Consider the following 22,581-nt stretch of genomic DNA (forward strand, 5'->3'; position numbering starts at 1 on the left):
TTGTGGTTGCACCTACGGTACGGCTATCTGTATCGTTGAGGCACGCAAGCGTCCCCACCAACGGCAAGGTCCGTGGTTCCTGGTTAGCTCAGCGCTAACCCACTACATTCCGAGCTCACACGGAGGAACTTTTGCAAAATTCTAAGCCTTAACAATAGAATTATTACTCTGGTGCAAAAGAGGTTTTTTGTTCTCTGACTGTTACCACAGTGTATTTACAGAATAAGGAAATAGTATTCATACAAGAACATTAGATAAATCTTCGGTTTGACTTTTTCTGAAAGGACGGATAGTAATGACGTAGAAATGAAAGCAGTGACCAACACTAACAAGGATCATATAGACAGAGACGAGTAGGCCAGGAACTTACCTCCCTGTGCGCCAGTGTGACACGAGAGATTCGTACAGACAGCGTTGGTGCCATCCATATTGCAAAAACAAATGTTGCAGCTCTTTTTATACGATGTGTAAGGCTCGCAATGCTGTGATGAACGCTTCATTCGTTTTGGATTACTGTGAGCTGTACGAAAATAAGAGAAAAATTAATCATTAGCAATAGTTATTTCTCCTGATACATGTGCGAGCGCACATGCGCAGATAAGCCAGATCTCAATTTAAAACTCGTGTTAATGTCATACAAGGCTTCCATCTCACAATTATTACAAAAGGAATTGTATATATCAAAGAGATACACTTGGAGAATTTATTTAAGAACTTTTGCAGTCAAAAGATGATGTGAAATTCTTGCCCAGATTTACAGCTATATACGTTAGCATTTTTCGTAACTGTAGTTATCTATACACGATTTGTAGTGCCACAACTAATAAAAGGTAACCCAGACTCTCAAGGAATTTAAACTGTAGGTTTAAGAGGAGAGGGGATGCTATACTCTCTAAGCACCGTTGGTCACAATTATAGAACTGGTATTTCAAGCAGGACAACCAAAATACTTCATTCATTATACACCTCATAAAGAGGTCGCGACAGAAGAGGAACAGGAGTTCAAATGGTTCAAATGGCTCTGAGAACTATGGGACTCAACATCTGAGGTCATCAGTCCCCTAGAACTTAGATCTACTTAAACCTAACTAACCTAAGGACATCACACTCATCCATGCCCGAAGCAGGATTCGAACCTGCGACCGTAACGGTCGCGCGGTTCCGGACTGACGCGCCTAGAACCGATCAGCCACATCGGCGGGCTAGGAAGAGGGGAATAGGGTGTATACCAAGGGGACGGGGAAACACATTCAACCTTTAGCGTCAAAGCAGCGCGCTTCCTATAGCGATATACATTTTCATGTAAATGCATATTCATTTACTACTTCACATAAGCAATTTTTGTAACATAGCAGCAATTTAGAACTTATAGTAACTGGCGAACTACCAGTTTCAAAACAGAAATTACAAAGACATTGTAAATTTTTAGTATTTAACAGATTTATCTTGTTATGCTGCATAACGATGCGCTCGCTTAGGGTCCTTATCTGTGTGAATTGGGTTTCACGCTCATCATCGGATACAAAGTTGACAGTTGACAATCAATGGCTGTTCTCCCATACGTTCAGATGCCTTCTTTTCATATACACCAACACAACCAAAACATCATGTAGAAGTGCTTAACTGTGGTCAGTCCATCTTTGGAATGCAATGCAGCAATGATTCAGTGTGGAATGACGTGAGGGGCTGGTTTGGGGTACCACTTCTTTGCATATAAGTACCAACTTGGTTGTCATCTGTGGCACCCTCAAAGCTCAACGTTACAATGGTACAATGACGATCATCTATGCCCCATTTTTGCCCACTGTGGAAAGCCAACCTGGGGTTACATTTCAGCAAGTAAATTCCCTCCCCCCTCTCAAACGGTGAAAGTATATAGTGGCTTTCTTCGTGTTTGTCGAGCTCTACCTTGGCCACCCTGGACACCAGATTTCTCCCTTATTGAGAACGTTTGGAGCATTAAGGGCAGGGCTACCCTACCGCGTGATTTTGACAGTCTAACACTCCAACTGGACAGAATTTAATATAAGATCCCACAGGAGACCATCCAACAACAGTATCTATCAGTGTCAAGCCGAGTTACTGTTTAGCATGGGCGAATTGTGGAACAACGCATTATTGAGTTGCGCAGTTTATGAATTTCTCTCTCACGCCTAGGTCTCCGATTTTTGTGAAATTGTACTTATTTGTATGTCTGTACATGTACATCTCATGTTCCGGTTTTCATGCCATTCAGGAAATTCCTTTGTGGTGCGTCATTTTTAAAAAATATGTAGAAGAAGAAGTGAGATATACCGTATCAATTACATTATTCCATAACTGATGCAGTGCATAACCGTGCAGTGAATGTTTGGTAGAAATTAAATATCTCTAGCGTAAGACGGTGTGTAAAGCTATATAGGGACATGAATGTACGATTACTTGCCCACTTTTCCGTGGAATTCTGGAATGTATGCTTCACCACATACACCTTTGATCCAGCATTCTCTTTCACCACACCAGAGCTTTCGAATGTACGACTACTTGCCCATATGTCCGTGAAATTCTGGAATGTGTGCTTCACCACATACACCCTGGATCCAGCGTTCTCTTACACCACACCAGAGCTTTCATGGGATACAATGTTGCAAACAACATGAGTCAACAACGAATTACTGCTAAATGTCAACACGCCGTTCTGTTTTGGACGTAGCATCCACTGGGAACATTGCCAATGTGTGCATATGCACACCAAGCTGAATAACCTGTGAATGGATGGACAGTTCAAAGCATCTGAGAATGTGAGTTATATCATGTAGACCAAAGTTAACAACTGAAATGGATACATCATGCAACAATAATTGCTTGCTGGAAAATTTCTATGGCTGTCCAATGAGGACATCCGCAAATTAGATGATTCAAAGTGTGGCAGCAGATACATCTACATCTACATGACTACTCTGCAATTCACATTTAAGTGCTTGGCAGAGGGTTCATCGAACCACAATCATACTATCTCTCTACCATTCCACTCCCGAACAGCGCGAGATATACCAGTGAAGAATATGTCATCTAGGCAGGCATAGCATATCCTGCTAGTTCGCGTGCAAGGTTCCATCCACAAGCTGATAACAGTGCTGGGAGGGGGGAGGGGGAGCGGTAAATGGAGATAATGCTCTATAGAAACTTCTAAAGTGTCTCAGTTTAGGAATGGAACTGATCATAGTCACCCTCATTATCTCCATCATACAGCCATGCTGATTGTGGAGCATTTATTTTTATTACTGTCGAAAATAAAGGGCTCTCATGATGCGTGACTTAGAGTCTGGGTTTTTAGTTAATGAATAATGCCGTTTTATCGAAAACTATGGAGAATTTGAGAAACAGTAGCGAAATTCATGCAATTTCACAAAGGGAGGGGCATTATCATGTACAAGATTGGTTGCCAGGCCAATTCTTAAATGGGCCACAATTTTCAATCAAGGATTAGTCGCTCTGGAGATGTCTATGGTTTTGATGGAATTAATGAGAGCTATTTATGATAGTGTGAGTATAGTGGACGTTTCCAAAGTCAACATGTAGTAATTTCGTTATGAGTTCTGCAAAGCCAAACTTCGCAAATGGATATATACAGTTTCATCTCAAACATATTTAGTAATTATGTACAATCGTGAAGAATCTGTCACGTTGGTAGACATGGACAATAATTCTTAGGGCATTACACATCGAAACGAAAGGTTGTAGCCCTGATGGAAGACAAGGCGAATGGGTCACAGATTGTGGTGTTTGTGGATCTGAAATCCAAGATGTATGTATTTCTACTACAGGAACCACCTAAAACCAGCATCATGCAGCGTCAATAGCTCTCACGATTTATGATCACTTGGAGTGCCTGCGACATGATGCGGCTTCTTCTTCTGCTCATACAGAGCAACAAGTATACATCTGATCGGGAGACGATGAAGTGTATACTGTATCACGACCTAAAATCGATATGATAACTAGTGATGCATCTGTGCAGATGGGACTTGAGTGACTAAGTGTGTGAATGGGTACTTATTTGTAAATAACTGATATATATGTAGGTGTATGTGGAATACCTGCATGAATTGTTTGTCATAGTGTATATAAATAGGTGTGTATATACACGTAAATTTAATATGTAATATACATATTATGTACACTTTTGTATGAACATGTATATATGTATACTGTATGTAGTTCTTTTCCTCACCTGCTGTTAGCTGTCCCAGAATTATTACTGTATATATGATGTATTTTTTAGTCATTCCCAGTTTTAAAGTAGCAGGTCTAATGTCAGAAATGAAAAGATAGTAACTACATTAAAACCTATAAAACAATCTATAATATTTTATTCTCTCTCTCTCTCTGTGTAAATACAGGGCGTTTCTTCCACCATGTACAAACTCTAGGGATTGATAGACGAGAGGCTACAGAACAGAAAAGGTGTAATGAACTTATGTCCAGATATACATGTTTTCCATGGCATAGACCATTTATTCAGCCATACATTGCTACAGGGACTACGGCCTAATTCACATTGTTCCATGAAACCACAGTTACAGTATGTGCTGAAAATGGTTTCCATCATAACATCTTATGTCACACACATTCACATCGGGCAGGCTGCACCCAAACAGTTTCAAAGGCAGCATGAATATGCTGCTCCAGTGTCTCCACATCTGGAATGGGCTCCACATGCATTATTCATTTGAAATGGCCCCATAATCAAGTAGCACATGGATTGAGATCTGGTGAACGAACAAGCCTTGTAACTGAACCACCTCGTCTGATCCATTGTCCAGGGAGAACATGACTGAGATGCGTCAAGACATTAATGGTGAATTGGGCTGGGGCACCAGCATATAGCAGCCACATAACCATTCGAATCATGAGTGGCTCTTCTTCCAGCAGGGAGGGCAAAGTTACCCACAAGAAACACCGATATTTCCGGCCAGTTAGGAGATGTGTAAGGACAAGTGATCCCAAAATACAGTTGCCATTTATCCTGACCCACACATTCTGGTTCCACCAATACTGCCGGCCGGGGTGGCCGAGCAGTTCTAGGCGCTACAGTTTGGAACCGCACGAACGCTACAGTCGCAGGTTCGAATCCTGCCTCAGGCATGGGTGTGTGTGTGATGTCCTTAGGTTGGTTAGGTTTAAGTAGTTCTAAGTTCTAGGGGACTGAAGACCTCAGAAGTTGTCCCATAGCGCTCAGAGCCATTTGAACCATTTTTTTGAACCACCAATACTATTGATTTGCTGTCACCACACCATGGGGTATCTGCATACTACCACACAGATGACTGTTCTGGAACTAGAAAATACCACTCCATGTAAAGGTGGCATCATCTGTAAATGGTATGGGTGACACAAATCCTGAAACCATGGTTACCTGGTGAAGAAACCAGTGAAAAACCTGGTCGCAATGTGGACAGTTTATTCCTAGTATGCCCTGCTCATGCTGTAAGTGATAAGGGTAGTAATAATTGTCATGAACAATGCTCCACATGGTCATCTGGCTTACCCTATACCGGTCTGCCAACTGCCTGTTACTGATACAGTGGTCGCCTTCCATGGTGTTAATCACAGTTTCCTCAAAGTCTGATGCCAGAACATGTCAGATACATCGTTCACGATTTTCCACTTCCTGAAACGACCCTCTCTCAGATAAATGGCGAAACACTGTTGCAAACACTGTATGCTGTGGTTGTTGTCATATACAGAACCATTGTGTACTTTGTTGTATCACATCAGCTGTAAGGTGAGACAGCAAGAGAAGTGAATCGGACACAACATCACCAGTTACTGTGGCAGGAGAGGGTGCTAGGGCGTGTCATATGAAGGACAGTACCACCCTCTAGGGTGAAACTACACATACTGTAAATGTGGCTGCATGGTACAGCGCCAATTAAACTGTGATGAAGTATGGCTTGATGGTCTCTAGCATGGAAATCATGTCCCGTACCCTCTCATTGATCAATCCCTAGAATTTGTACGAGGTGGAAAAATCCCAATATATATATATATATATATATATATATATATATATATATATATATATATATATATCGTGATTTTCATATCAGTTGGTAAAAGGGGCATTCACAGTTTTATTAGAACAAATACACTGTTGACCAAGCTATGTATCTTGCTGATGCAGATTTATTTGAAACATTGGACATATTTTTACAGGTGATTTTCTCCTTTCATTTTGGATAACATTGGGGGATATGAATGTATGTTGGTTTGTATGCATTTCTTTGGCCACGTAATGTAGTGGTGTCACACCAGAAATACTGCATGTAGCATCGTAACACATATCAAAATTTTTACTGAAAATTTCGTCTAAAGAGCTCTAATTAATCTGGTTTGAAAGGACATGCTACACCTTGACCAAAAAATCATACACTTAATCCCACCACCTGACATGGTCATTCTCAGGACACTGGATGGCAGAACTAGCACACACCAAGTTAAAATATCTGAATGTTACTTCCTGGAAATAGGTGTACGCTAACCTATGCACATTGTAGTAAATCTTAATTGTCTTTCGATGTTCATGAACAAACACTGTGTGAGAAGCCAGTAACATAGTGAGGGAATGGGGGGTGTTTGTTTAACCATTGAACAGATATGCAAGCTTTAAGAAATTTTCGTGTGACTTCCACCACTCACATGATGTAAGCATAAAATTCTTGCTGCTAACCTGAGGATTTTCCAACACCATTAGCGTGTTCAACTCATAACCAGAGGACATGCACACAACTACACACTTACTCGCAGTCACACTTAGTCTGCACATAAATTTGAGTAGAGAGGATCTCATAAGTGATGTATGGCAATGTGACCACACAGGTGGGGTTTCCAATGTCTGTGATAGTGGGAAGTCATGGTGATAGAAGAAGAGTTCCATCTAATTATTGTGCGATATGTCGCCGGTGTGCCACTGCTGGTCCTGCAGTGAAGCTTCACAGCTGGAAAAAACAGGTGGTGGAAACATAAACTCTAGCAAACTGAGTAGGTGTTGCGACAACTGAATGGCTATGGCTCCCACAAATCAGTCTGGTTGACTGCATTATCATCAGAAGTCCGCTGCACAGCAGGGCAAAATATTACTCAGTGAGAAATAATAATAATAACAGTAATAAAGTAACAAATTCGAATGAACTGTCTTCCACTTTTTATTCTCCTTGGAGAGGTGGTTGATTTCCGGCACTTCGTGATCGTGCTGTTGCTCGAGCGAGGTACAGACTACTAATGACAAGTCGCCTCTCAGTATCGCAGGGACCATAAGGTGGGCTGTGGTGCAGGGACTCATGGTGTGGGACCAATAGGAGCACATTGCACCAGTGAGCAGAAGGGGATAGCACTTTTGGATCATAAATCATTGTTACAGTATATTAATAATTTTTACTTGTGGACCGTCTGACAGCAACTGAATAAAACACAATTTTAGTGCCATATGCGTTTCGCCTTTATTTTCTGCAAGGCATCATCAGTGGCCTGGAATATGTACATATGTTAGCAATTTTACTTACATTTTTGTCATTGTGCCTATAGGTTATAAACAGTTCTGGTGGTTGGTATTTCCTATTAAGAAGTAATGTTTTGAACTGTACTTACAGGTTGCGTGGACAATTTCCTACATATTACGCTCCTGTTGCATTTTTGGTGTTGTTCTTCTTCTTATGAACGCCAATTTGCGGTTTTTTCCCCCATTCCACAACACTATGCACTGAACGCTTGTTTTAAAGCAATGTTTTGGTTTCTGTTACCGACTGTCAAAGGTTTTTGCCAAAGATCGAATGTTATTGCCAAACTTATGAGTGTAACTATTGAAGTATCTGTGGTCTGTTTGTATATGCATTTGTGTGTGCGTTTGTGTATGTGTGTGTGTGTGTGTGTGTGTGTTTTTTGGTGTGATATGTATTTTTTTGTGCAGTGTGTGTGTGTGTGTGTGTGTGTGTGTGTGTGTGTGTGTGTATTTTGGTGTTTTATATATATATTTTTTTGCTGTGTGTGTGTGTGTGTGTGTGTGTGTGTGTGTGTGTGTGTGTGTGTATAACACCAAAATACACATACACACACACACACACACACACAGCACAAAAAAATACATATCACACCAAAAAACACACACACACACAGAAACACAAACGCACACACAAATGCATATACAAACAGACCACAGATACTTCAATAGTTACACTCATAAGTTTGGCAATAACATTCGATCTTTGGCAAAAACCTTTGACAGTCGGTAACAGAAACCAAAACATTGCTTTAAAACAAGCGTTCAGTGCATAGTGTTGTGGAATGGGGGGAAAAACCGCAAATTGGCGTTCATAAGAAGAAGAACAACACCAAAAATGCAACAGGAGCGTAATATGTAGGAAATTGTCCACGCAACCTGCAAGTACAGTTCAAAACGTTACTTCTTAATAGGAAATACCAACCACCAGAACTGTTTATAACCTATAGGCACAATGACAAAAATGTAAATAAAATTGCTAACATATGTACATATTCCAGGCCACTGATGATGCCTTGCAGAAAATAAAGGCGAAACGCGTATGGCACTAAAATTGTGTTTTTTTCAGTTGCTGTCAGACGGTCCATAAGTAAAAATTATTAATATACCGTAATATTACACGCAACTGAGGAAGACAGGACTATAAAAGTTGAAGATAAATCATTGTCATTAAAATGACAGTTATCACTCTATGTTAAAAGCACTTGACCATTAATAAAGACTTGAGTAAACTTGAGCAGAAGTACACTACGCTGTGACCATATTGGCTACAAATTATGGTAATAATAATAATAGATATAGCCAATCAATTACATCCTAACTAAACAAAACAAGAGCCCAAGTGTGTAACTTGTTTGCATATGGGTCACTGAATTAGGCTATGGCAACTAGCCAGTTTGTTTACATATTGGGATAAATGCCTCTCATTTCGCTAGAACACGCCTAACACCTCCCCCCCCCCCCCCCCCGCCTACTCACATTCTTATTAGGTCTAAGGTATAATGTAAAACCCATCATATGTGGGCTTCAGCAGAAAACGGCAAATACAATACGGTGCCTCAGAAATTCTGCTTGTGACATAGAGAGCATTATTTGTTTCAACCTTTCGTAGCACGATGCCAAAAAATCGAAGAACATATTTTGTTTGCAATGCAAAGCAATGGCTCATCAACAAGAAGTAATTGGAAGTGACGTCTCAAAACTCGTACAGGTCCACGTCGACGTTAGTTACCTCGTCCAGTGTGAATACGAGTTTAAGGAGCACAGGAATACGTCCCTGTGGCCAACACAAGTAGTCTTTAACGCGTCATAAAAGAGAAACTCTCACGCAGTACCCTCGCAAAAGCAGAATACATTGCACTGCCAGGCAGTAAGTGATTGCGCACTGATAAGCTCTTTGTAACGTACAGTATATGGTCTAGATACTGCTTGTAGTTTACGTTTAGCTCAAAAGAATGGAGGTTACTTACTTCTTCCAGAATCCGTGCAAGGCCAGTTCGTGCACACGGGACTGCTGTCTGCATCCACGCAAATGCAGGAGTTGCAGCCTTCCGAGAAAACTTTTGCTGACGACCTGCACTTCACTTGCTTAGTCACCAATGGAACATCCGCCGCCTTAGGTCTGTTAATCGCATAGGTTTGCAGTGGGGCCGACCCTGTAAAAGAAAAAAAAATGATTGTTACACACTCCCTTTATCTCTTTAGCCATCCGCCTGAGTCTGGAACGCAAATGGAGAGTTATAAGTAAGTTAGTATGTCTGGCAAATATCTACAAAGTAGTGGTTCCTTTTGTTACGTAACCAATAACGTTTATCAGAGCCTACAACATGTTTTACAGTTCGAACTTTATGACGTTTCTATTAGAAAATGGTCTCTCAACGAATAAACATGTCTTCACGGATAATTACACACGAGAAACGTAACTCGCTTTATTGACGCATAGTATGGTGCAAACAGAAGATGCCAGTGAAGACAAGTTTCTGGTCCTAATAGATTTCCAATGGGCATTCGATACTGTACCACATTACCGGCCAACAGCCAAAACATTGAGTCTCTTCGTATGTATGCTGCTGGACCGACGAATTTCTCATCAAACCATTGTGAATGTTCAACCGAATGCTTCATCCGGAGTGCGAAAGGAAGCATGCAAGGATATTCACTGTTTTCAGTAAAAGTAAACGATTTATTTTGTTCACTGACAAAGTCCACAGGGAAATTCCATCTCTAAACTATCGTAATAAAATGCGGATCGACTTGAGGAGAATTTCCGGTTTGCATGATGACCGGCAGCTGTCTAAAGCCCATTACAAGATTAACGGCGAAAATCTCCAGCGCATCACTACATTTTAATATTTGTTATTTAATATTTATAGGTAGCTCTGAAGTGGTCTGATGTAGGACGAAAAGGTTACATTAGTTGTATTGAGGGCCAATATAAGACGTAGAATATTTAGGAATTGTGTGTTGCATCTGAAAAGTAAATCGCATTTAAGGGGCTAGTGTGAACAATTTTATGGTGCTATTGCAGCATAAAGAGAGTTTATGACGTACGAGGACTGCATAGAATGAATGATATCAGGGGGATGCTGCAAAGGGCATACAGTAGATACGAAAATTTAATAGAGATGATCAAAGAAAGTCAATGAGAACGTTGGTAGAAAGGTGACAGTGTTGTCGTGATATGTTGTTCTGTCAATTTAGAAAATCTTTATTGAGGATGATTTTTTTTTTTAATTTTTCGTGGTGGACCACAGTCGTGTAGAAGTTTTTGAAGATAATTCCGCCATTTCACTGTAAAATTTTTATTCATTTATTACATGCGATCACGAGTTCGGCATTACAGCTATTGTTAAGTGCTTTATGAAGTCTCAGAGAATGTCCGACCTGCCTAAATGACGAATCACCGTCGAAAGCACATTTATCGGGTCTTATAAACAAGTCGTCGCATTAAAGGACGTAAGTTGCCTACGTATAAAATATGCAGTAAATATGGTTGCACCTACAGTTGTGCATAGCAGATAAACATTAACGGACTGCAGTGCGTGTTTGGCCGCCAATACACTGCTGCATAGAGTTTTCATCAGTCCATAATAGCCATAATACCACGTGACTAGGTGAATCACAGTCATTCAAGAACTCCACAAATATGAGAGGGGGGTGGGGGCTTTGCAGTAGGTACTATTTTACTCTTTAAGGATGTAACATAGCTGCCGTGCTATAACGTAAGTGTGGTAACTTCACTCATATATACTTTAAAACAGATATACAACACTAAATTTCCTTCTCAAATAGATGTTTTCGTGTGGAGAGCAACAGTATGCATAAAGTATTGGACAAATGCGAGTAGGACTCGCGGACAGAGGGCTTAATAGTATATATAGATAGTTCATCTAGTCCGAGAATCGAGAATCTCGAGAATTTTTTTCTGTTATCGCTTTCCGATGCTGACAAATATCGGTCACAGGAATTCCAAGACCGTAACAAAATCTCTACAGTTTCTCCTGAAACTGGCCCGGACATATAAAAATAAGTGTGCAGAAGATTTCAGTTTATATATTTACAGACAAGAGATGCCATAATGTATTTTATTTACTTACTAAAACATGACTATAACTTACACTTTATTTTTGCATGCAGTAATATTTTTGTACTACACTTTTGACGGCTGATGAATGCAGTGTAAGTTCTAAAGACAAAAAGTTATTTTTTTACGTGGCAGAATTACAAATTAATGATTTTCGGATTTTTTTAAATTTACATGTACTGCGAAGCGTTGCTTCTTTCCAAATTCCAGAGTTCTAGGTCAGTGGGAAGTACTGTACGGTTTTTTGATGACCGAGTGTGCGAGTATTAAAATTTTTGACGTAAACAGCCGTATCTTTTGACTCCACTGACTTAAAAGTTTAAATGTTTTACACCCCCCCCCCCAACCTCCTCAAGGAACTATAGACCTTAATATGTGACGTATTTCAACCTGATACGTGTAACCCTCAGGTGAAAAAGGGTTCGTAACAGTCGGACAGAGAGACATGGACGGACGGACAACAAAGGGATCACATATAGTTTCCGTTCTCAGCTACTGTGGGGCGGAATCCTGAAAACACATACATGTTGCCTGTCGTAATCCACAGGTGTGAATACAAATCTCTCATCACGAATGACAAAATTCGATCTTGTGTCCAAAATGAAATTAGGTGTATTATATATCAAAGTACGTAAGCTTCCGAGTACAAAAAACAAATGGTGTCATAGCATTTAAAAATAAAGCATATGAAGCACATACTGGCAAACAAAATATGCAAAGATTTCTTCTATAACCCCACGAAATTCACATCACTGCTGTTGATTTAAATTATAGCATAAATTGCACTTGTTTGTGGGGACATTTTAATCTTTGTAACAAGCCAAACAATATTATTCACGTGTCTAAATTATAAGCCTTACTTATCTTGCAATACAAAATGGTTCTCGAGTCGGGTTGATAATGTTCACTCTAAATTATCTGTATTATTCGTCAAAACCTCGTCCTAGTTTCGGTAAGAAACGGTTTCAGAATCGAACTTATATTATAGTGACACCTTTTAAGGGTTAGAGATTTATCTCGAAGTACAAATTGTTTTACATCTTCACCTATTTTCATATGTTTACGTCCAGGATAAACTACAAAATCCTACGGCAGTCATCGGTCCTCGTTCGGTCTCGTGTTTCGGTGCAGCCTTCATATGGACGGTAGTGTTATCTGCAGACTGTTAATGACGGTACGAGCAAATGTAATAGGTTCCCAGATAGATGAGTCAAACACCTAACCAAAGGGGAGGGTTCGGGAGGTCTGGATGCCCCTCCCCCTCCCTGCCTCGGCCAAGTGAAATTACACATGACCTAGCTGCTGTGAAGTGAAATTGAAAGTTATAAGAAGCGATCAAATAGTTTCCAGTTGGGGACGTAGCTGCAGAGTATATGCAACGCTGCACGACTCCGATGCGGGTATATAAGCACCGACATATAGGTAAGAGGTTAGTGTGGCTTTAGTGTCTTTCCAATGAGCGTGCTGCAAATGCGGAAACTGTGAACTATGGGGACGTTATTGTCAGGTGAGCCTAAATAGGACCAGCGTGCTGTTATTCATTTCCATCGGAGAACTTGTAATATATAAGAGGCAACATGAGTGTCGAAAACCGCCGTTGCGCAATGGTACGGCAACGGACACTGCTTCTTCATGATAACGCACGTCACCATATTGCAAATAGCGTAACGCGGAACATACTCCAGCTCCAGTAGAAGACACTCGAGCACGTGCCCCTCACTCCAGATCTCTGTCCATGCGATTATTGCGCCTTCGGAAACTTAAAAAAGGCCTTGAAGTGTCGAAGATTCCTGTCGGACGAGCATGTGCAGCTAGCAGCTGCGGACTTCTTCACGCAGCAGAATACCGTGCTGTACCAAACGTGTATCTTCAGCCTGGTGCGTCAGTGGGATAAATGCCTCAATGACCTTTCGTCCTAAATGTGTTCACACTCGTCTAATACTATAATAACTGTAACCACGACTTCCCTGCACAATTTAATCTTACAATATGTATGCATTCATGCACTTTCACATGACGAAACATGCGCAAATAAATGAAAAACATGCAACATCATATTTCCATCTTTTATTGTGAAACATTATACCAGGTGATCAAAAAGTCAGTATAAATTAGAAAACTGAATAAATCACGGAATAATGTAGATAGAGAGTTACAAATTGACACAAATTCTTGGAATGACATGGGGTTTTATTAGAACCAAAAAAAAGGTACAAAAGTTCAAAAACTGTCCGACAGATGCCGCTTCATCTGATCAGAATAGCAATAATTAGCATAACAAAGTAAGACAAAGCAAAGGTGTTGTTCTTTACAGGAAATGCTCAATATATCCACCATCATTCCTCAACAATAGCTGTAGTCGACGACTCATGTTGTGAACAACACTGTAAGGCATGTCCGGAGTTATGGTGAGGCATTTGCGTCGGATGTTGTCTTTCAGCATCCCTAGAGATGGCGGTCGATCACGATACACTTGCGACTTCAGGTAACCCCAAAGCCAATAATCGCACGGATTGTGGCCTGGGGACCTGGGACGCCAAGCATGACGAAAGTGGCGGCTGAGCACACGATCACCACCAAACGACGCGCGCAAGAGAACTTTCACGCGTCTAGCAATATGGGGTGGAGCGCAATCCTGCATATAGTACGTTCCAGCAGGTGTTTATCAGCAAGGCTGAGTATGATGCGATTATGTAACATATCGGTGTACCTCTCACCCATCACTGTAGCAGTTACAAAACCAGAATCACGCATTTCCTCGAAGAAAAAAGGCCCGATAACGGTAGATGTGGTAAATCCAACCCATACCGTGTCTTTCTCGTAATGCAATGGAGTTTCCACGACAGTTCTAGTATTTTCGGTAGCCCAAATTCTGCAGTTGTGGGCGTTGACAGACCCTCGGAGCGTGAAATGAGCTTCGTCGATCCACAACACGTTACTCAACCAGTCGTCATCTTCCGCCATACTTTGAAACGCCCACACCGCAAATGCCCTCCACTTCACTAAATCGCCAGGTAACAGTTAATGATGCCGATGGATTTTGTAAGGACAGCATCGGAGGGTACGCCTCAGTGCCAACGAAACAGTAGTGTATGGAATACCGGTGCGTCGTGCGACTACACGAGCGCTTACTTCCCCGTGCATTGACAAACTCGCTACAGTCTCCATTTCTTCCTGAACTGTCTCAGCAGCATTACGCCTTGTGCTCGGTCGACCACTACGGGGTCTAACGTCTAAACAACCCGTGGATTCGAACTTCGAAATCATTCTCGCCAAGCTGAATTTGTCAACGGACCTTTACCCGTTCGAATCCCCTTCCTATGGCGATAGGATCGTAGCGCTGAACTAGCACATTTCTCATTCTGATAATACAGCTTCACTAAAAGCGCCTTTTCAGGTAACGTCAACATGCTGCGACTGCTAGCGCATCTGATTCTCTCTCTCATTACAGCTCCTTTTCTACACGATTGTCATGAGCAGTCACTAACGTTTTGCTGTCCAGCGCCATCTGTCGGATATTTTGTGAACTTTATTATTATTTTTTTTGTTCTAATAAAACCCCACATCATTCCAAGCTTGTGTATCAATTTTTATTTCTCTATCTACATTATTCCGTGGTTTATTAAGTTTTCAAATTTATACTCACTTTTTGATCACCCGGTATTTTATTTGAAAAAAAATATATATGTAGAAACAGTTTTTCATAACCTCCACGGATCGCGATGGCTCAACGCTTTGAGGCACAGCTAGCAATCACCGGAGTTGGGAGCAGAGATGATTCGAATCCTTCCGTCGTCATCCTTGAAAACGATTTTTATGGTTTCCCACTTTCAGTTTAGCCAAATATTGAGAATATTCCCTTGCTACAGGCTATAGCCAATTGCTTTCGGATTCCTTTCTTCCCTGACAGTTTCTGTTTCCCTTAAGAATGCGGCCTCTCCGCTTAAATGAGAAGAGCTGCATCGAAGGGAAGCAAATATCCCTTCGGAAATTCCCGGCAATAAAAGCCGTATCTACATTGGAAGGCGACCAGCATTTTGTACTATGTATCTGAGCACAAAAATGGCTCACCTGTGGAACGGCGATAAATCGTATATTCAAGTTTTACTGCATTAACGATGTTGTACGGTGAAATGTCTTATTTGTAATAACCTTGGAACAGTGAGTCCAACCGACACAACTCTAACGTATTTGTAAATAAACGTCATATAAACGACAATGTATGTTGTACGTCGAGGAGAAGATTATTAGCATCCAAGACTGTATAGCCATATTATCATGAGTTAACACAAACTCACTTATGACGTCTCATCCATCAGAAGTCTATTTGAAATTAATGTGGGAACCAGTGTTAAGACCCCTAAACAGTAGCTCATAGTGTATGTGTATTCTGTTTTGGTTTATAAATGAATCTGATTGCCATAGTTTGAAGTTGACTGTTGAAATAATTTTTTAAAAAAAAAGCAGTTTTAAACATGGCTGCTAGTCAGCAACCGCATACTAACAGAATGAGATTTTCACTCTGCAGCGGAGTGTGCGCTGATATGAAACTTCCTGGCAGATTAAATTTGTGTGCCGGACCGAGACTCTAACCCGAGACCTTTTCCTTATGCTGGCACACAGTTTTGATCTGCCACGCAGTTTCAATGGTATACTAGTTTCAACGTATGGTTATACAGGTAATTGGTTGCAAATAACTATTAGGTACATCGACCTGCGTTTCGACACCTACTAAGGCTGTCTTCATCAGAATGAAATTTTGATAAATCATAAAATTCCACTGCTAAACGCAAAGGTGACAATGATTCAAGAAAAGGTCTTGATCACTTAAGTAAATTGAAGTATTTTAATGAAATGGTAGATTAATTAAAAAAAATAAAAACAGAGACCGAATTGAAGAACATGGGATGCTTCGAAATGCTGAAGAAATTCGGACTTGATTTTATATAGCATTTTAATAGGAGAAAGATGGTTATTGTCAAAAGTACTTTGAACCCGTTAACTTTATAAACTATTCAACCCAACTTTAAGATTCTTCTGCTCTGCAATGATAAAACTTACATTAGAAGACTGAGCTGTGTTTTGTTACCATAGAGGCAATAGCTTAAACTCCAATTTTAATATACATATATACATTAAACTACAATTTCAATGTACACTCCTGGAAATGGAAAAAAGAACACATTGACACCGGTGTGTCAGACCCACCATACTTGCTCCGGACACTGCGAGAGGGCTGTACAAGCAATGATCACACGCACGGCACAGCGGACACACCAGGAACCGCGGTGTTGGCCGTCGAATGGCGCTAGCTGCGCAGCATTTGTGCACCGCCGCCGTCAGTGTCAGCCAGTTAGCCGTGGCATACGGAGCTCCATCGCAGTCTTTAACACTGGTAGCATACCGCGACAGCGTGGACGTGAACCGTATGTGCAGTTGACGGACTTTGAGCGAGGGCGTGTAGTGGGCATGCGGGAGGCCGGGTGGACGTACCGCCGAATTGCTCAACACGTGGGGCGTGAGGTCTCCACAGTACATCGATGTTGTCGCCAGTGGTCGGCGGAAAGTGCACGTGCCCGTCGACCTGGGACCGGACCGCAGCGACGCACGGATGCACGCCAAGACCGTAGGATCCTACGCAGTGCCGTAGGGGACCGCACCGCCACTTCCCAGCAAATTAGGGACACTGTTGCTCCTGGGGTATCGGCGAGGACCATTCGCAACCGTCTCCATGAAGCTGGGCTACGGTCCCGCACACCGTTAGGCCGTCTTCCGCTCACGCCCCAACATCGTGCAGCCCGCCTCCAGTGGTGTCGCGACAGGCGTGAATGGAGGGACGAATGGAGATGTGTCGTCTTCAGCGATGAGAGTCGCTTCTGCCTTGGTGCCAATGATGGTCGTATGCGTGTTTGGCGCCGTGCAGGTGAGCGCCACAATCAGGACTGCATACGACCGAGGCACACAGGGCCAACACCCGGCATCATGGTGTGGGGAGCGATCTCCTACACTGGCCGTACACCACTGGTGATCGTCGAGGGGACACTGAATAGTGCACGGTACATCCAAACCGTCGTCGAACCCATCGTTCTACCATTCCTAGACCGGCAAGGGAACTTGCTGTTCCAACAGGACAATGCACGTCCGCATGTATCCCGTGCCACCCAACGTGCTCTAGAAGGTGTAAGTCAACTACCCTGGCCAGCAAGATCTCCGGATCTGTCCCCCATTGAGCATGTTTGGGACTGGATGAAGCGTCGTCTCACGCGGTCTTCACGTCCAGCACGAACGCTGGTCCAACTGAGGCGCCAGGTGGAAATGGCATGGCAAGCCGTTCCACAGGACTACATCCAGCATCTCTACGATCGTCTCCATGGGAGAATAGCAGCGTGCATTGCTGCGAAAGGTGGATATACACTGTACTAGTGCCGACATTGTGCATGCTCTGTTGCCTGTGTCTATACGCCTGTGGTTCTGTCAGTGTGATCATGTGATGTATCTGACCCCAGGAATGTGTCAATAAAGTTTCCCCTTCCTGGGACAATGAATTCACGGTGTTCTTATTTCAATTTCCAGGAGTGTATATGTATACATATATTAAAATTGGAGTTCAATGTATAGCCTCTTTGCTAACAGAACTCAGCTCTGTCTTCAAATAAACATTTTTTAAATATTATTTATTGTTTAGAAGTGGTACAAAGTCGTATCACTTTTCAACATAATCTCCCCCACGCTCAACGCAAGTCCTCCAGCGCTTACATAGTGTGTAAGTTCCTTTATAAAAAAAATTCTTTTGGTAGTCCGCGCAACCACCTATGCACCGCATGGCGTACCTCTTCATCAGAACGGAACTTCTTTCCTTGAGTTGTCCTAACGTCTAGAAATCACTTGGGGCAAGGTCTGGTGAGTATGGTGGATGAGGAAGTGGTCGGTGGAAGTGAACCCAGGTTTCGTCCCCAGTAACGATTCTTGCAAGGAAGCCATCACGTTCTCATTCAAAGCGCCGTAGAAGTTCTCCACAGGCATCAACACGTCGTTCTCTCATTTCAGAAGTCAGCTGCCGTGGCACCGATCTTGCTGACACTTTGTGAAACTGGAGCACATCATGCACAATGTGGTGTGCTGACCCATGACTAATCTGTAAACATGCTGCAATGTCATTCAGTGTCACTCGGCGGTTTACTTTCACTATGGCTTCAAATGCTGCAGTGTTCTGTGGAGTCGCAACTCGTTGTGCCTGACCTGGACGAGGAGCATCTTCCACTGAAGTCACACCATTTGCGAACTTCCTACTCCATTCGTAGACTTGCTGCTGTGACAAACATGCATCACCATACTGAACCTTCATTCGTCGATTAATTTCAATAGGTTTCACACCGTCACTAAGGAAAAACCGAATAAGAGAACACTGTTCTTCCCTGGTGCGAGTCGCAAGTGGGGCGGCCATCTTTATACTGATACTGCGACGGCATGTGTGCATCTGCACGATGCTGCCACCTACAGGCCATTCTGCACGCTGTTTGTAGCACGCTTACCAACTTACAGGCTAACGGGGTGAAATTTCTATTTGTTATTACAAATTTAAGGTTTTCATTTGACTCACCCTTGTATAAGGTATATATACATTTAAGGTCCTCTTTATCAAAACGGACCACACTTTTCACCAAATGAGTGAGTGGCTCGAAGACCTCTTAAGTAACAGGACACAGTACGTTGTCCTCGACAGCTTGTGTCCCTCAGAGGTAAGAGTATCGTCAAGAGCGCCCCAGGGGGAAGTGTGACAGGACCGCTATTATTTTGTATACACACAAATGATCTGGCACACAGGGTGGGCAACAATCCGCGGGTGTTGCTGATAATGATGTGGTGGACAGGGAAGTGTTGAAGCTAACTGACTGTAGGAGTATAAGAGGTGACTTAGACAAAGTTTCTAGTCGGTGTGATGACTGGCAGCTACGTCTAAGCGTAGAAAAATGTACGTTAATGCGGACGAGTAGCAGAAACAAACCTGTTACGTTCGGATACAGCATTATTAATATCCTCCTTGACACAGTCATATCGTTAAAGTATCGTAGCCTTGCAAGACGATGTGAAAAGGAACAAGGATGTCGGGATTGTGCTAAGGAAGGCTTCGATTCATTGGGAGAATTTTGGGAAACTGTGACTCATTTGTAAAAGAGACACTAGTGTGCCTTCTCTTCAGACTGCTAGAGTGTTTGGGATTCGTACCATGTTGGATTAAAGGAAGACTTCGAAGCAGTACAAAGGCGGGATGCTGTATTTGTTACGAGCAGATTCGAACAACACTCAAGTATGATGGAGATGCTTCGGGAGCTCAAATGGGGATCACTGGATGAAAGGTGACGTTCTATCGAGGAACGCTGTTGAGAAAATTTAGACCGACATTAGAAGTTGGCTGCAGAACGATTCTCCTGCTGGCAACATACGTTTTGCGGTAGGAGTACAAAGATAAGATACGAGAAATTACGACTCATCAGAGGCTTGTAGGTAGTCGTTTTTCCCGCCGCTCCTTTTGCAAACTGGAAGTGGTACAGTATACTCTTCTCTACGCACCGTTTGACTTGAATTTGCGGTTACATCTTTGGACTTCGTTCTGTTATATTTTATTAGCATGTAGCGGGAGGTACAAGCTTGGATTAGGTCTGTGCAGTTGCGCTGTTCAACAAAACGTCAGTATCACTGTTTCACTGTCGCTTGATCTCATTAAATGATGATGGTGGTCCTCCATGTCAACTTTCCATTTGTCATAGCTGTTTAATTGTCATTATGTGGAGTAGTATTCTGAGATTAGTGAAATTTAGTTGTAACTTTCCATTAGGTAGTTCGATGCCTCCATAATCACGTTTCATTACATTAACATCTTTTGAGTAAATCCTGATGACTGACTTATAATTTTAGTAACTTATACATTCAATCTGGAAATATCTAATTTGGAAGTCCACAGATCTTGGAAGCATGGTACTTCTATGGAACATTCATTGTGTAACGAGTGCTACTTACCGTAAATTTTTGATGAGTAGTGTCAATCGCAGGTAAGTAAGTAACACAGACAGTTCCTTTATGGGAGTACTATTTCGAAGGTTCATTGTGGTTGCAAAGTGTACATTATTTTATAAATAATACAAATTTATTTTGGCCCAATTTTTGCAGAAAACTGTAGTTATATTTGCATATTATGATAAGCAGCCTGCATGTTCGTTCATGTGTTTGTTTTTGTACTCGATAAATGATAAACAATTTTCTTTACTTTCAGTATATCGACTCAGCCATTGTTTTGGAAGTGTTACATCTCTAACCAATATTTGGACATGGACTATGTGTGTATCCTGTAGTTTAGGCGATACTTCATAACAAAATATCTTCTACTTTCCTTCCTAAAATCTTATTGTAGTTTAAATAGTTTTAGTTAGCCATAGTGCCGACTCCAGCAGTTTGTTTTGGCTAGGTCATAACATTTGTATTATTGCTGCTCAGTATCATTGATTACGTTTTACAAGTGAACTGGAGTGAATTAGTGGTGAAACATTATGAATAAAATAGGTTATGTGTGACAGTAAATGACATCAGATGGAATACCCTTTGCCTATTTTGATATCACTATAACACTTCAGTATTTAATTTGAGGGTGTTACATAATAAGCGTCCTCTAATATTTACGTTCAGAATTTGCATTTGTTTCTGTGTTTTCCCAGTATTTAATCCAGGTATGTGTAGCTTCGATGTCATAGGCCTAAATCTAAATGTTTTGTATTCCTTAAACCACATGTGTTTAGGCAAGGAAATGGCTCTGCAACATTTAATTGGCTTTTCCTTTTTTGAACTGAGGTCTAGTATTTTAACTAACACGTATATTCTACAGTTATAAGACTGAAATAGGTAGCTTCAGTCCATTGGTCCTAACTTGGAATGTAGAAAAGGTATTGCTTTTTAGGTATGAAAATAGCACTGTGGCACTTAATCTGAAAGTCCACAGCAATGTTTGAGGTACTAGATGAATGTGTGTGTAAAATAACAATGTGATGAAGTTAAGATTGTGATACACAACATAAACACTGCTTTTTTGTCCTTCTTATGCGTTTTTGCAGACTTTTAGTCTGTTCTGATGTTTGCTAAATGCCATGGTGTGGTTGCCAATTAATTCAAACCTCTGTGGGATCTTACATTATGCTACAGCAATTGGACTTTGAGGGTCTTACCAGAGCAGCTCTCATTTGACGAAGACAGGCGACAGGGCTTTGCAGAATATTTAAAGCAAAACTCATTTTTGAGAACTACTCATTACTAATTTGTTAATTATATTGTATAACCAAACTTCGGTTTTAACTATTCGTGAAAAGTATGTTTTATACGTGTTCTGTTTTTCCATAGTGAATGACATATACGTTCCAATGAGAGTAACACATGTGCCAGGTGAGCCAGACAACCAATGGTTATGATGGTCACGAATTAAAGCATTGTTAGGAAATCTTTTTGGCGTCATTTTACGCAATTCAGCTGGGTTACATGCTTTATACACAGAAGTACCAGAGAGACTGCTATTGGCATGCGTATTCATATACAGAGATATGTAAACTGGCAGAAGACGGCGCTGTTGTCGTCAGCTCCTATATGAGACAACAAGTGCCTGGCGCAGTTGTTAGATCGCTTACTGCTGCTACAGTGGCAGGTTATCAAGATTTAAGTGAGTCTGAACGTGGTGTTATAGTCGACGCACGATCAATGAGACACAGTATCTCCAAGGTAGCGATGAAGTGGGGATTTTCTCGTACGACCATTTCACGAGTGTACCGACAATATCAGGAATCCAGTAAAACATCAGATCTCTAACTTCTCTGCGGCCGAAAAAATATCCTGCAAGAACGGAGCCAACTACGGCCGAACAGAATCGTTCAAGGTGACAGAAGTCCAACCCTTCCGCAAATTTCTGCAGATTTCAGTGCTG

The 22,581-nt window shown here is 41.6% G+C and overlaps 1 protein-coding gene across 1 annotated transcript in view; it reads right to left on the reverse strand.

Moving 5' to 3' along the window:
• Nucleotides 1-335: 335 nt before the first annotated feature.
• Nucleotides 336-22,581, reverse strand: part of LOC126101208 (uncharacterized) — a 111,743-nt gene continuing 89,497 nt past the window's right edge. The window contains exons 5-6 of the mRNA XM_049911902.1: nucleotides 9,508-9,693; nucleotides 336-520 (exon numbers count right to left, since the gene is read on the reverse strand). Coding sequence (XP_049767859.1) covers nucleotides 336-520; nucleotides 9,508-9,693 — 371 coding nt within the window. The remainder of the gene's footprint in view (nucleotides 521-9,507; nucleotides 9,694-22,581) is intronic.

The sequence above is a fragment of the Schistocerca cancellata genome, chromosome 9 (assembly GCF_023864275.1).
Source record: "Schistocerca cancellata isolate TAMUIC-IGC-003103 chromosome 9, iqSchCanc2.1, whole genome shotgun sequence".
In the NCBI taxonomy this organism is placed as follows: Eukaryota; Metazoa; Arthropoda; class Insecta; order Orthoptera; family Acrididae; genus Schistocerca; species Schistocerca cancellata.